Below are 15,062 nucleotides of genomic sequence, written 5' to 3'. Positions count from 1 at the left end.
GGCCATTTTAAAAGTCACTGACGCGAAAGTTGACGTCATACTGTCTCGAAGACTAAATCGCTGATTCCCTTAGAGACACCTCCCGCCTGGTTTTTTCTTTTTTCTTTTGTTGTTGTTGTTGGTTTTTTGCAGTGCTAGTGAAAACGACGATAAAGATCTACTATTCGGACAAAACGATAAAACGTAAAAAAAAAGAGTATAAAAAACTTTAAGAGCGACTGTCTGTAAATATCGACCAAAATCGACTCTTTGTGGCACAAGTTCAAAATTCGAATTTCGCTCATTTTTGGCTAATCGATAACCCTTAGTGAGTAATGAAACATGCTGTAGTTAGTTTTCCCAAATAAGGAATTCTTTTGTTAAAATTCGAGAAAACTCATTTTGCCCGTTCGGAGCTCAAAACCCACTTCCGGTAAAGCAAAATTTTACACAAATTCCATTGACTCGTACGTCAAACCACAACGATTTGGCAGCCTTGGTAGAAGACGAATAGTTTTTATGACCCCTTCTTTCTTATAAGACGATAAATTTTTGAAAGCTGTAATAAGTTTGTGGCCAAAAAGGTATTGTTAAAAATAGGCCCTATTGGCAATTTCTAACGTTCAAAATTATAGGGTTAAAATAATGTAAATTTTTACAATGCGCTATAACTTAGAATTTCGCAAATTGACTTTCTACTGCTTAACTAGGCCCCAATATATCAGAAAATCGAAACAAATCTCTGGGCAAACGATTTTAAGTAGCCCGCAAGACGCCGAGTTCAACCCTAATTTTGCGAAAAATCGCGACATTCCAGTGGTTAAAAATAGCGTGACACGGTCCGTCACGCCAGCGGTGTTAACGACAGATTCACTTTCAACATTCTATTCAACGCTGATCACATGCCAAATTCCAGCATACAATCTATATTACATCTTTCAATACACTTATCTTATTTTGTTTGGATAAAATATATAGTGTAGAATTGCCCAAAAGTCGGCTTTTTTGAGCGACGTCGGCAAGACTTCGACGACCGGAGCCCAACGAAAACAAACTTTAAACAAGTACAGTGGTGTGCTTTATTAATTTAAACATGCGTCAAAAGGCATAAATACGTTAAATTTAAGACGGGGATAACCAATATTAACTAATTAGAACTCTTTTTTTTTTTCTTGCGAGTTTTCTCTTTCAAGTAATTATGTATAAGTATAAATGTACGTTTCGATGTATTACTATCACGCTTATAAAGTTACATTGTAACGAACGTTTCAGAAAACATTTTAACTCGTTTCGATCGACGATGAAACACCATCATCAAAAAGAAATCACCAAAAACTTTCCTCTACAGCAAAACGGAAAATAGAAAAAAAAGTGTCGTTTTACTAATGCTAAAGCAGGAATAGTTGCAGCGAGATCATGAGCATTTAAAAATGGCAAATGCTCCTAAATGGACATCTATAGATCCCTTGCATCACCATTGGAAAAAAAACTCTCTGGCCCACTATGAACTAACCTATTCCAGGCGTAGTGGACAGTGGATAGTGGATAGTGGATGACAGTGGCGCGAAATGGGGAACGGAGGAAAACAAACGTGGAAGAGAGTAAGAGGGAGAGAGTAGGAGGACCTTTCGCCCTCTCTCCCTAACCCCGCCCCTTCGCCATTTTTTCTAGCCCACTTTTCTTTGCGTTTTCCCAACTACCTTAAGGCCAGTTACAGGTTAACTACGTCCTTCATTTACAAATTTTTATGTTATATACCGTATTTATTCGATTAACCACCCTGGGCACTTATTAAATTTTTGGACCTTGAGAGTGGGCGCTTATTCGAGGTGGGTGCTTATTCGAGGCTGGGCGCTTATTAAATTTTCGCCATTCTCAGCAAGTGTAGTATGTTAGTTTTGCAACAAAACAATAAATGGTAATAACAAAAAGCGGAGATGTAACAAAGCAAGGTTTCTGTTAAATGCTCTGAAGAAAACTCCGTCTTCGGGAGGGTCTCTTTATTACTTATTATCTCTTATTAGAGTTTGTGTGGGAGGGAGTGGGGTGGGGGTGGGCGCTTATTAACTTTGCTGCCTTTAGGATGGGCGCTTATTCGAGGTTGGCGCTAATTCGAGGTTGGGCGCTTATTCGAAGAAATGCGGTATTCAACTTGAGCGTCGAGCACTTTTGGCGCTCGTTATTGATCAGCAGGAACGGATTTGGTAGTACTAACTTTTTTACTGCTTTTAGACTGCGAAACTTTTTTTTTTCTTGTTTCTTTCTTTTGTTCTTTCTCTGTCATTCTCTATTGTATTTTTTAGACTTATTTTTCGATTCTCTCCCCAGTCTCACTCACCTCTCTCCTCCCCCGCCGTGCCCCTTCTGCTCCAGACAAGAAGGAACGACCATTTTGTTTTGGTCTAGACCATTACCTCGACTATTCCGCCTTCTTGGCTTACGCAAAAAGTACGGGCTGCTTTGTGGCCTGAAAGACTTTGCACTGATTGACGTTTTAGTGTCATGGAAACTCTAGCTGTAATACTGAACTGCAGATGACAGGTTAAAAGACTGAAAGTTCCTTTCAACAGCGTTTGGAAAGAGAACATCGTCTTTTCCGCAAAAAAATAAAACAACAACAACAACAAAAATAAAAATAGGGAAACAAAATAGAGTATAATACTAAACCTAAGAAGAACCTTGTAACGAACGAATGGGAACGCCTAAAAAGGAAAGACAGACTTGAGGACTTTCCTCATCCTCCGTAACCTAATTAGTCCATGAAACTTAGACGCCCAAGCAGGCCTCCAAAACCTTACCTTTGTCTTTATCACAAACCGAATACTAGAAGACTGAAAACCCGACGGAAGAATTATTTGCAGCCGGCCCTCAAAAACCCCAAGAGACTTCGCCTGCTGCTGGTCAATATGTAGGAAGGCTTTTCCAAAGAATTGCTCCAAAAACACTATTTTTCGTAACATTTGTCTGGGGTAGAGGAATAGCGAGTTTTCTGTTGGTGTCTCTTAATAAGTAATTAGAGATATTGCAACGATCTGCCCTTGCTACGATCTATTATGCACTTAACAAGGCCCCTCAAAGTACTTAAGATATATGACGCATAGTCTGCGATACACCCGCCTCTCACTGCTCTTTGACGAAATGTCTCTGGCGACAAATAGCGATGAGAGGAAGCTTTATCGCAGGCTCTTGGCATCAAGGCTTTTCTACTATTTACATTGGTAAACCGGTCGCTTCACGGTTTGGGCAGTTGGTGAGGAGAATTCAGGACTAATTAATTTTGATTCCGTTCGCTAATCGCGTTTACCATTTTCCTAAGTCAGTTTCGTTTAATGAAAAACGGCCGCGAAAGCCTGAAACTAATATTCAAAAAAGGTTTGAAGACATGAAATCCGAACTTCCGCCTGGAAGTTTCCAACCAAGAAAATAGGCGATTGCCTTTTCAGACGTTCGTTTGTTTCGGGAATTTTCCACTGAAACGTGGAAAGCAACCCGAAAATAAGTTTTTTTCAGTTTTGAGAGCCCGCAAGGGTAAAAACGTCGAAAAGAACTATTCCACCAATACTTAGTCTAAAATATTTTTAGGCTTTAAAATTGCTTCAAGGAAATTATAGTTTTTATAAACCAAATGGCATTGATTGGCGATGATTTAATTCCCAAATATCTCTCAATGCAAAAATTCATTCAGTAATCAGTTTTAGTTTTTAGATTTTGTTCTGTTTATATACCATTTTTTGAGGGAAATCGCCAGTCTGAAACTGAACATGAAAGTGTGTGACGCTATCCCAGGGACCCTAAATGTTGTATCTGAAGAAAATGCTTCAATCAATGAGAATAATAGGTTTACCGAAAGATTTAATTTCGAACTGGCTTTTAATCTGCCTTTAAGTAAATTGTTTAAAGCATATCTATCGGTAACACTGGCGTGACGGGCCGTGTAACGCTATTTTAAACCACGGCAATGTCGCGTTTTTTTGGCAAAATTAGGGTAGAACTCAACGTCTTGCGGGCTACTTAAAATTGTTTGCCCAGAGATTTGTTTCGATTTTCTGATAGATTGGGGCCTAGTTAAGCAGTAGAAAGGCAATTTGCGGAATTTTAAGTTATAGCGCATTGTAAAAATTTGCATTATTTTATCCCTATAATTTTGAACGGCAGAAATTGTCAATAGTGCCTATTTTTAACAATACCTTTTTGGCCACAAAATTATTACAGCTTTCACAAATTTATCGCCTTATAATAAAGAAAGGGTCATAAAAACTATTCGTGTTCTTCAAAGGCTGCCAAATCGTTGTGGTTTGACGTACGAGTCAATAGAATTTGTGTGTAAAATTTCGCTTTACCGGAAGTGGATTTTGAGCTCCGAACGGGCAAAATGAGTTTTCTCGAATTTTAACAAAAGAATTCGTTATTTGGGAAAACTAACTACAGCGTGTTTCATTACTCATTAAGGGTTATCGATGAACCAAATATGAGCGAAATCAAATTTTCAACTTGCGCCGACCGTGGGTCGATATTTACGGAAAGCCACTCTTAAGTAATTCACTTTGAGCATAGTGACTATTTCTCAAAATTCTTTTGCACCACAAAACTAAATTATCTTAAAGGACTCACTTGGATTGTATTGACACGTGATGAGTGTGTACAGCAAATAAAGCGTTAACACAATTTTTTTCTTTATTTATTGTATTTTATGGACATAAAAGCGTCAGAGAATAGAAAATGCGATTTACTTGAGAATAATATCCATTTGGCAGAATCATTTTGCAACACAAACCTACATTACCTAAATGTGCACACAACAGCTGTACTGATACGTGAATACGCATATTTCTTCTCTTTTCATCCCCTTACCTATTACAAGACGAAGTACAGTCAAACCCCGCTTAAGGACACCCGCTTAATACGGACACCTCTTTATTACGGATAGTTTGCTTTGTTCCTGGGAAATCTGTTATATACCCGACAGCTGTAGAATGTTCCAAAAGCAAACATATGTAGTCTAGTCTCAGGCCACTTGGCACAGTCAGAGCCTGTAGAGGTCCAGAAGCATATATACAGACAGGTCTTACAACAGATTATCAATCATGGTCAGTCCGGTCTGACACTTTCAGTTCAGGGAGGGGTCCCAGAAGGTACTGCAGTGCGGCCACTGGGTCCTTCTTTGGTGAAACACTTCCTTTCTGTTTAAAAATAAATGATGAGGACAAAACAGTTAATTAGAAAGTGGCTGCAATAATAATTATTATAATAATACTACCACTACTACTACTACTAATAATAATAACTAAAACTGAAAACGATATCCTTTCTTGCCTTGCGTACGTCTCGCTCTAATTTCATAGCCTTCGTCGCAAATGAAATCTAATCACGGTTAGCCTTTTCAGAAGTTAAGTCGTGTGCGGCGCAAGCCAATTTCAATGACGCCGAAAACACATAGAGCAGCGGAATTCGCGCCAAAAAATTACGGAAGCAAACAGAAAGAGCAAACCAATCATGCTATTACGGACAAACCGAGATATTTTTCGGGTTCTACAATACAGTTTGATCGTTATAACTATATAACAAACCATATTGCTAGTCATTGCTCCTTTTTGTTGATTAAATCTAGGCTTGTTCTGTTGTGTATAAACTCGCTGCTTTTGCCCAAGGTGTCTATACAATTCCTTCGTTTAGATGGATGCTAAAGCCACGATCAACATGGAAAACCTGCCGCGAGACGCAGTTCAAAACAACTCCAGTGTTATTAAGGATATCTTAGTGCCCAGAAAAGAAAATCTGATAAACAGCTACTATGGTATCTGAGCGAGAAAACAATCACATTAACAAATCAGTTACCATTATGTTTCCCAGCAATGTGTCCATGGTATGAACAACCTCACATGTGACTCCAGATTCAGTAGTTTGACACGTCCAGGGTAATGACTCAAAATTCATGATGGCGCATTGCTGCGCTTTCTCCCCGAGCACGTGACGAACTTGACACTCAAACTCTGGGTTTCCCGGAAAACCAATTATAATGGTGCCCGGTTTAATGTGGGGTGCTAAAGCCTCTAAATAAACTTGATGACAGGACGCATGCATCATAAATACCACCATCTCAGCATCTCGCATGGCGTCTTCGGGATTCTTTGTCACCAGATCTGGTTTGGATACAATACCAGATGTCTTCTCCCCTTGAAAAAGAAATGCTACCTCAAGTTGCTTTTGCTGCATTGCAATTTCCCAGCGCTTTGCCTCATCGTCATCCAAACTAAGCACTCGAACGTCGGTATCCTTCCGAGATGATGCAATACAAGCAAACACGTGTGCTCCATCTCCACTTCCACAAATCACCAGCCTCAAAGTGTCTGTCTTCCTTCCCTATATGAATTTAATGAAAAGGAAGAAATCAGAGCTTACATTTCAGCGACCGTATTCCCTCGATCCGGCATCCCATGTTCTGATTAACTTGAACAATTCTTCTGAAATTTCCAGACGGTCTGTGTGACGCGAATATAAAAAATTCACACTAATGAATTCAAACATCAAATATTCTTCCTAAACAAGGCATGTTTCAATCGAACATAGTTGAAACTTTTCACTGTAGTAAAGTTCATGTTAAGGAAGACTCTTTCTATTGACTAAATTCAATATCAAAACTAATTTCCAGCGATGCCGTTTTAATTTGTTATCGGTTTTGTCCATAAGTCGATTTTATGAAACATTAACGCTTCAAATAAGCTTGGAAGTCGAATCCAGATTTTTTTAAAAAAATATTGCCAAATTTAGTATGTTTTTTTTCCCTCATTTGGCAGGTCATTTAAAAGGCTCGACCATGTTTAATAAAGTCAGTAAGTCAGTAACGTAAAAGTGTTGTGTGTTATGACAGGGCTCAAAATAACAGCTGGTTAACGGACAACGACCAACCGAGATGACCACTTGTCCTGACAAACTTTCAGTTGGCGGGTTATTCTGCAGAGGGGCCAACCTTTCAAGTACATGTCTTTCAACTAAATGAATTAAAAAAGGCTTCATTTTTACCATTACGTTACATCATATTTTTTTCACTTCAATAACACAAATGAAAAGCAAGAAGCCGCATAGATAAGTCACAAACAGATTTTTTAAGTGCAGCTTAGCGCCGCTAAATAGACCGATAGCCAGAATTCTTTGTCAGAGATATTTTGTCAACTTGCAGGAGTCAGTGTTTATACACCTCTACTTTATAAACAAAATTTTCATGTTCGCGATAGATATGATCAGGCTCAAACTATTAAGCGCGCACACATAACGGAAAGAATTTTTCTTTTCACGGTAAAATGTCCGAAAATTATTTTAAACCCTGCATTACAGTTAGTAAAGATGCCACTTGTTATTGAGAAAATGTAACTGTGACGTACAAATAGCCTAAAACCCCCTAGAGTTGCAGCAATCCCAGTTAATCCAGTACCACCACCGATGGCAGCAGTCGCCGCTGAGCCAATAACTCCGGTGGCACCTGCACTCTGACATAGAGCAAACAGACTTCCGGCAGCTACAGATCCACCATAAACAGCTGACTGTACACCTGCTGCAATAGAACCAGCAGCTACTCCAGCGGAAGTGAATCCAGCCGCACCCAAAGCAGCACCAGCAATCACTGGAGCAGCTAGTACACCCACAGTAGTAGCAGCCACCCCCACGGCTGCAGTTGCTGCAATCTTCTTGGATGTGTTTGAAAGAGGCTTCTTTCCTGGTGAAATAAGTTGAAGTAATATATCAAACTTTAGAGAAAGTATTTCACAACAACATCAAGCACCATTATCTTGGAGCCATTCGAAAACCGATTCCTGAATGTGAATAATATTTGGGAGACTCAGCCTGAGGCGGTAGGAGCGAGGACCTCCTAGTAAAGAGCAAGTTCGTCGCTGTGTGGAGGTGGGATGGATATGTGAGAAATGTGCACAAAAAAAAAAAAAAAAAAAGCCTGAGCACGCTATTGGGAAGAGAAAATGACCTCATGCGATCATAGAGGAAGCCCGCAATGCACAGACAAGTATAGGATAGCCACGGGCTATACGCCGCGTACTAGTGTTGGGTAATACAATTTAAAGCTATTTGATTAAAGAATCTGCAGAGAGAACATTTTTAACACTTTTCTAAAAAAACGTTCTCTGTGTGATATCGTGCTGTCAAATATACTAGTTTGCCCACATAGAACTATCAGGAAATGGTTCACGAAAGGTAGAGTTAAACGATAAAAAAAGTTGTGTAACCTCTTGAAGTAGTTTAGGACAGTATCTCTTCAGAGCGATAAATCTGATTTTACAATAAAAGAAAGTCTTTCAGGACTTCTGGATTTAAAATTCACAGCCTGGGACGACTAATTCTCATAGCAGCTTTTTTAATTGGCTGAGGCTCTCACCTTTGGCCCAAGGTGGCCCATCATCTGCAAAAGTTGCATCCTTCTCCTTTGGTTCATCATCTAACTCCTTATTTTCCACACCCTGTAGTTCCACCGATTTCTTCTTTTTGACATCTTGTTCTTCTGTTTTCTTCCATTGGAATTCCTGTACAACAAAATTCTTCAGTCCTATTACTTAATAGACATGATTTGTCTTATCAAGAAATAGTTTACCGTCATTCGAGGAGCGCAAAATATCTAGCACACAGTGGAAGGGAACAGTCATATGACTGGCAAATTTGCCCAAAAAACACTCGTAAAACCCTTTCATTTCACGAATTGAGCCATTGTTTGGAACTAAAATGGTTAAATGAACATTCCATTCTGAATGTCTTCGACAACATACTACATGCCTCTTGGGGTAAGCAACCTGAAGGTGGTTCTTCTTCACAGTGAAAAAAGACAGAACAATTCATGACAAGTTTGCGACTTGCTACAAGTCGACCTCTCATAAGTTCTTTATCGAGCGAAGCGAGCTTCAACGAGGTCGAAATTTTAAAGGACTTTAAAAAGAAAGTCTAGACGAGTTTCTTCTCGTACAAGACTTGTAGGCTCCCTGGGAAGTGTGAAGGCGTGTGTGGCCAAGCGTTTAACTCTTCGAACTTCGGATCTTAAGGTCCGGGCTTTTAGTCTCGCCTATCGAGTTGTTTCCTTAGACAAGGAATTCTACTTCACTTTGTCTCTCTTCCCCCAGCTGTACAAATGTGCACCGGCGACATACTGCTGGGGGAGGGAGGTAATCCTGCGATGGAACAGCATCCAGTCCAGGAAGGAGTAGTGATATTCCTAGGCATGCATATGCTAAGGAAACCGGGATAAGATCTGGCAGTTGGGGCCTTTGTCTCGTGCGCGCCTTTACCTTTAACCTCCCTGGGAATTAAAAGACTACAGAGTTATCTGAATTTAGCCGACCATGAGAATCACTTTTAGGAACAAATTACCTCAGTCGACTCTCTTAATCCAGTGGTGTTTCCGGTGTCCGACTCTAAACCTTTAACAGTAGAAAAGGGGGATTAAGGTATTACAAATTGTTCCTGAAAAATCACTAGGTTTAAAGGGACAGGTTCACGGTTCAACGTATACTCATTAATCACTTTTTTCCAATTTATTGTTATTCTATAGGTTAACAATCCCACCCGATCTCAGAGTGTACTTCAAAGTAGAAGTGTATTTCAGAGTAACCTGAAGTAGAATGGAGGAGTACTAAAATCGCAGAAAAAAATAGTTGATTATGCCAACACTACAAACGTTGAATTTATTGTTGACCCGAAGGCTATATTCCATGGTTGATGAATTAACAGCTTTTTGCACATAAGTTGATCAAGTGACTGCCAGGGGGTGTTCAGATTGGTTCTTTGGCAACATTATGACATGATCATATTGTTTGCATAAATGATACAGCATATCCCGACAGAAAAACAGCACTTTGATTAATGAGCATGCGCTGAACCGTGAAACCTTCCTTTTGTGTAATGATCCGGGTAAGTCGGAAAGCAATTTCTTTTGTTATGGTGCAATCACATAGGAATATTTTCACTTTCACACAGAGAATGCATAAAACTACAGAGAGGCTGTTTACGAAATAAAATTTATTTAAACTCCATTTTTAAAGGGTGATTTTTGTGCGTAAAAAGATTTCGACCAATCATAAGAGTTCCCAACAAAAGTTAAGAAAAGTCTACAATTTTGCATGTTACTCACATAGAATTTCTGTGTTAGACGAGATTTTGTTATAACGAAGTTGGTTAGAAACAAAGGATTAATATAAACGCTGCTTTACGAAGATTTCGTAAAATTTGATGTTCAAACCAATGGGAAGTGGAATAGAGACAATTGTGAAGCACCTTTTTGCATTCTGACGTGTTCCTTACGTTTGGTTCTTTCCTTCTTATCTGGAACATTACTTAAAAGTAATTCAATCAGGCCAGCTTACCGTGACAATTTAAGAAGTAATTTTTACATTCTCTGTACTTTTCATCTGAAATACTTGTAGTAAGTATTAGCTCAGTTAGGCCCAGTGTCTTCAGAATCTCTTCTGTCACCAGGTGTTTCTGTGCCTTTTCATTCAGGTGACCAATGCAGTAGTCGTCCCACAAATCCTCAAGGATCTCCAGAGTGCTGCACTTTACTTTGATTATTAAACTCCCACAATGGGTGTCGACAATTAGCACTTTGCGCACTTCAAGGAGATACTGTACAAAATCACTAAACTCCTCTGGAGTTGAAGGGTTAATATTTGCCAAGTAATTGGAAGCAACTAGATTTAGAATTGCTTGTGTAGATGGAATGCCATTTTGCTCACTCTGCTCTGGGGTAGTCTGACAATCAATTGTCAAAGACAGAACTGTTTGAAAAGAAATGTTATAAATAGGGTTGTTATGGTTATGAGGGATTACTCTCATCAATAGTTATTGGCTCCATGCAATGGCATCAGAATAGGCACCTGGACCCCATTGGTATTTATAAGTTTAAAGTAACTGCCAGTACTTATACACATCTTAGTGAGAGAGCCCCACAGTATTAAGATCTCAAGGCTAAAACAGGCTGTTGAGTATTGTAACACATTTCAAACATCAACTCTTCATTCCTTCCTTATTGCAGGTTACAAAATATGAAATAATTTAAACCACCAAACCTGTTTTGAACGTTCAATTTAAACTATTCAATGGACAGTCTCTTGTCAAACACGCACGTGCCCCTAATTATTTCATCATTTCATGATGGAATGTGAACAGCCCACAAGTATGGTCTGTACAATTTTCTTGTTGTATTCAATTTACATGTAATAATTCCAGAGCTAGAATATCCTTTCGAAATAAAACTGCCTTGTGATGGATACCTATCTCCTGGTCAACATGCAGTAAGTGGTCAGTTAACTCGTTAGTCCTGAGAATGGGCCCCTCACACAAGTTTGACTGTATGAAGGGCGTAGAAACTTGGGACTAAACTCAACTTCCGGTGCCCAGTTTGCCGCTAAGTTAACTTAATTAAGCCAGTTGATTGATTTGTGTGCAGTGTCATTAACTCACAGACGTTCCCATTCTGTTGTTAAATCAGCCTATAATATGTCTTCCCAGGTGGCCTCTCTAGATCTGTCCTTTATGTGAGAACACAGCAGAGAATCCCACCTGGGGCAAACCTATAGGTTGCTGAGTGGGGTTGGCAGGATTTTGCCTGGAACGTAGCCGGGATCGCGGGTGTTATTGATGGGATCCGGCCTGGCTTTTTTTCCTGGGATGGACTGGCAGCCCCTACACCATCACACATTTCTTTCCAGGACAAAGCAGGACAAGGAGGACATGGATTGGATCCTGCATGGGCCATGGCACGAGGAATTGAGGAAACTACATGGGGCTTAGTGGGGTGTATCGAATATTGGACTTAGAAATCTGACATAAATCTATTGTAAGAATAATTTTGACGTCCTTTAGATAAAGATAAAATTATTGTACAGGACTATAATGCAGCCCAACGAAAATTCTGTCCAATACCCCAGGGCCAGTGGAATTAATTGACCCATCACGCTAACATGTTTTAGCATGAATATTTTTCACAAGCAAAAAACAATTTGCCAGGGTAAGCAAACCTTATCAACGTGGGTTGGAAGTCCTCAAGAGGACTGTTCCTGAGACCAGGCTAAAAGACTTTAACAAAAGTTTGCTTAAAGGACAAGTATTCTTTTTAATTTTCACCTCACCCTGTGAAAAAATACTGAAAACTTAACTTACCAGTGGCATTTGCTTCGGAGCTAGCAACTGCAATGGAGCTGAACCCTACCAAAACTTGATGCATCTCTCCAAGCTCTGAGCTCATCTTTTTGGTTTCTTCCTTAAGACCTTCTATTTCAACTTTGAGGTCATCTAGGGATTTCTTAACTTCAACATCTTCCTCATACCACCTCTTTAGTTCCTGAACATTCTTTTCATCCTCTTTTGTAAGAGGAGCTGTCAAAAGATTATTGATGGCTTTCTGCCAATTACTTTTTGTGGCTGAACTGATTTGTCCTGCAATTCTTAATAGGGTTTTTTTTATGTAAGCCCAAAGGAATTTAAAATTGTCATTTGAGATCTCCATATCACGTGCATGTCCATAGACCATATTGCGGAAATTTTTTATTCTCACTAAATCTGCAGCAAGACTTAAATCACTTGTTGCTGGTGGAGCATCCCATCCTGTAGGTGGAGGTGTGAGGCCACAAATTGTCTTCAGTAATTTGAACAAAAGAGTGAGATCAAAATCTTTAGATTCACCATATACTCCTGGGGAGGGATAAAGACAATCCCTCTGAGGCTTAAATAGTTTTGCTCTGTTAAGCATGAGATCCTCTATGGTAGGATTGCTTAGTCTTGTGGGAAGATGACTCGGTGGGCAATGATGGTCAAAAATTTCTCTGAGCAGACTTGTGCCTCCACAAATTAAAAGTCGTGTCAGACGTTGAAAGTTTTCTTTTCCTGCTGTTGTACAAAGGACTGATGCCGCAGATGCCATTTCACTTATTGTTATACCCCACTTATATGGCTTTATATACCAATCTAAAATATCTGCAAAAACAAAGTACATGAAAGCAATTGGTCAGATCATTTTTATCAAGCAATGGTTTTTACTGAGAACAAGTCTATAATCTCTTTTGTGGGAAGATAGGATTGAGTGGAGTCCAGTTATACATAATGTGATTAATAAAATCAGAATTACAAAATAAATTTTGTCTTCTGTGACCAAAGTTATTTAACTACTTGTATATGAAAAAACACAGAATTGGATTGTTGAGTCAAAGTTATGGTACAATTTACGAAATTATGGATGTTTTTTTAATATCTAAAACTTATGAGAACAAGAGCTATTTTCTGAGATGCAAAGAATTGTGCTATTACCTCAGTTTGCAGATCTCAGAACTGGAAAGATTTTCTCTGAGCAGAACACTCTGAGGCAAAAGATAAAATGATGCAGAAGTTGGCATCTTTAACCTTTTCACTGCCAGAGTAAAATGTTGGAGTCCCCTATTAGGTAGTACTAACTTTTAAGTCTGTGGACAAAATGACCATTCAAATGAAACCTCTTTGTCTGTACTTTCAAATGGTGCTATTTGTTTTCCAAATTCTACAAAATGAAATTTGGGAAATTTTTCGAATAATTGCACTTGGTTGCACTTGGCACTAAAAGGGTTAAAGTATACGCAGGTACAGATGTACCTTTATTGCCTTTCTATCTAAAGTGTACTGTGCGTGCATCATGTGTCTTTTCCTGGAGGATAGCAATTCCTCATATAGCATAGTGTTAGTTCCACATATTTTTCCTTTGTCAGGAGGAGGGTGCAGCTACATGTAGGCTATTTCTCGGGGCGCTGTGTATTCCATAGGATCCCATTAGATTGAAACAGGAGGAAATGTGCAGCTCCCTTTCTGGTGAACACCCTCGCTAACTCAATTGTAAGCAGACATGCATTTTTTGGCTCAACCCATTTAATTTTACTGATGTAAATCCTGTGGGGCAGGCCTGAAAATAACAACATCCTTTGGGGTGATGAATGGTAAAACCAGAGACTCAGACACAAAGATGCCATTAGGCCCTTGTTTGAATATCCAAGCCCAAAGACTTCAACAATGTGAGAAAATCTAAGTCTGATAAGACCTTTTAATTTACTATGCCACAACCAAATGCGAGAAGCCGCAAGGGATAATAAAAAAAACTGAACAAATGAGTATGCAGGGCATAACAGAAGGCTTACAGTTACGTACATATAAGTTGTAACACATCCTGTCTTAATTATATTTTCCTCGCAGAGTTTGATATATGTAACTTGTGTCCTTAATAAATTCTGAAAACCTACTCTTGAAAGCCAAGACTCTGAGATCCTTACTGAAAAAAACTGAAAACTCAGTTGAGACAAGAAAAAACACGGAAAAAGAAACTTTGAGACTTGATCCTCCCCAAAACACTTCTGATAGATCCGGCCGAAATTTTCTGAGAACCACGTTTCTCGAGGTGCCATTCACAACCTCTTTGTACAGGAAATCTTATCAAAATGCATAGTTTCTACGATGTAAATACTGGCCCTTAATATTTCAGTTTTGTGTGAAACACATAATTTCATCTACATAATTTGCATTATTTTCACACAAAAATGCACATATGTGTCATATATTTAGGTTTGTATAACAATACCTCTTTATGAACTTAGAAATTACTGTATGTAGTATTTTTTATAGATAAAAATTAAATCCAGGTTAAATTTTTTTAGCCTAGGTTGATTCTCAATTTCCCTTGTCTCCTAGCCCTAATTCATGAATAATTAGTGCGAGACAAAGGAAATTGATAATCCAACTACGTAAAAAAATTTTAACCTGAATTTAATTTTGAACTGCAACACACATGTCAAGTTTGTGTGAACTTAAATTAAAAATAAAAATGTGTCACATTATCTTTAACTTAAGACAATTTACAGGACGTCGAGTATACACTGGAGACAACCAAAATACCGGTGCTGTCTTGAATATCAGCAGCTGTGACTCCAGATAACAAAGGCGATGTTGAATACACATGCAAAAAACTAAAGTATAAAGCCCACCGCATGCGATCAAGTTCCACAATAACGCTGTTCACGATCACTCCTTCAGTCATTTGTCTTACTTTAGACTCCGAAAGGAGACATCCCTGGTCAGGA

At 38.9% G+C, this 15,062-nt stretch overlaps 1 protein-coding gene across 1 annotated transcript in view; it reads right to left on the bottom strand.

The window, feature by feature from the left end:
* Window positions 1-4,682: 4,682 nt before the first annotated feature.
* Window positions 4,683-15,062, bottom strand: part of LOC140943957 (uncharacterized) — a 10,683-nt gene continuing 303 nt past the window's right edge. The window contains exons 2-8 of the mRNA XM_073393068.1: window positions 12,130-12,942; window positions 10,335-10,745; window positions 9,343-9,392; window positions 8,363-8,507; window positions 7,359-7,690; window positions 5,815-6,339; window positions 4,683-5,159 (exon numbers count right to left, since the gene is read on the bottom strand). Coding sequence (XP_073249169.1) covers window positions 5,058-5,159; window positions 5,815-6,339; window positions 7,359-7,690; window positions 8,363-8,507; window positions 9,343-9,392; window positions 10,335-10,745; window positions 12,130-12,889 — 2,325 coding nt within the window. The 5' untranslated portion in view covers window positions 12,890-12,942 and the 3' untranslated portion in view covers window positions 4,683-5,057. The remainder of the gene's footprint in view (window positions 5,160-5,814; window positions 6,340-7,358; window positions 7,691-8,362; window positions 8,508-9,342; window positions 9,393-10,334; window positions 10,746-12,129; window positions 12,943-15,062) is intronic.

Source organism: Porites lutea, chromosome 7 (assembly GCF_958299795.1).
Source record: "Porites lutea chromosome 7, jaPorLute2.1, whole genome shotgun sequence".
Lineage (NCBI taxonomy): Eukaryota > Metazoa > Cnidaria > Anthozoa > Scleractinia > Poritidae > Porites > Porites lutea.
This window is presented reverse-complemented; position numbering and strand designations above follow the sequence as displayed.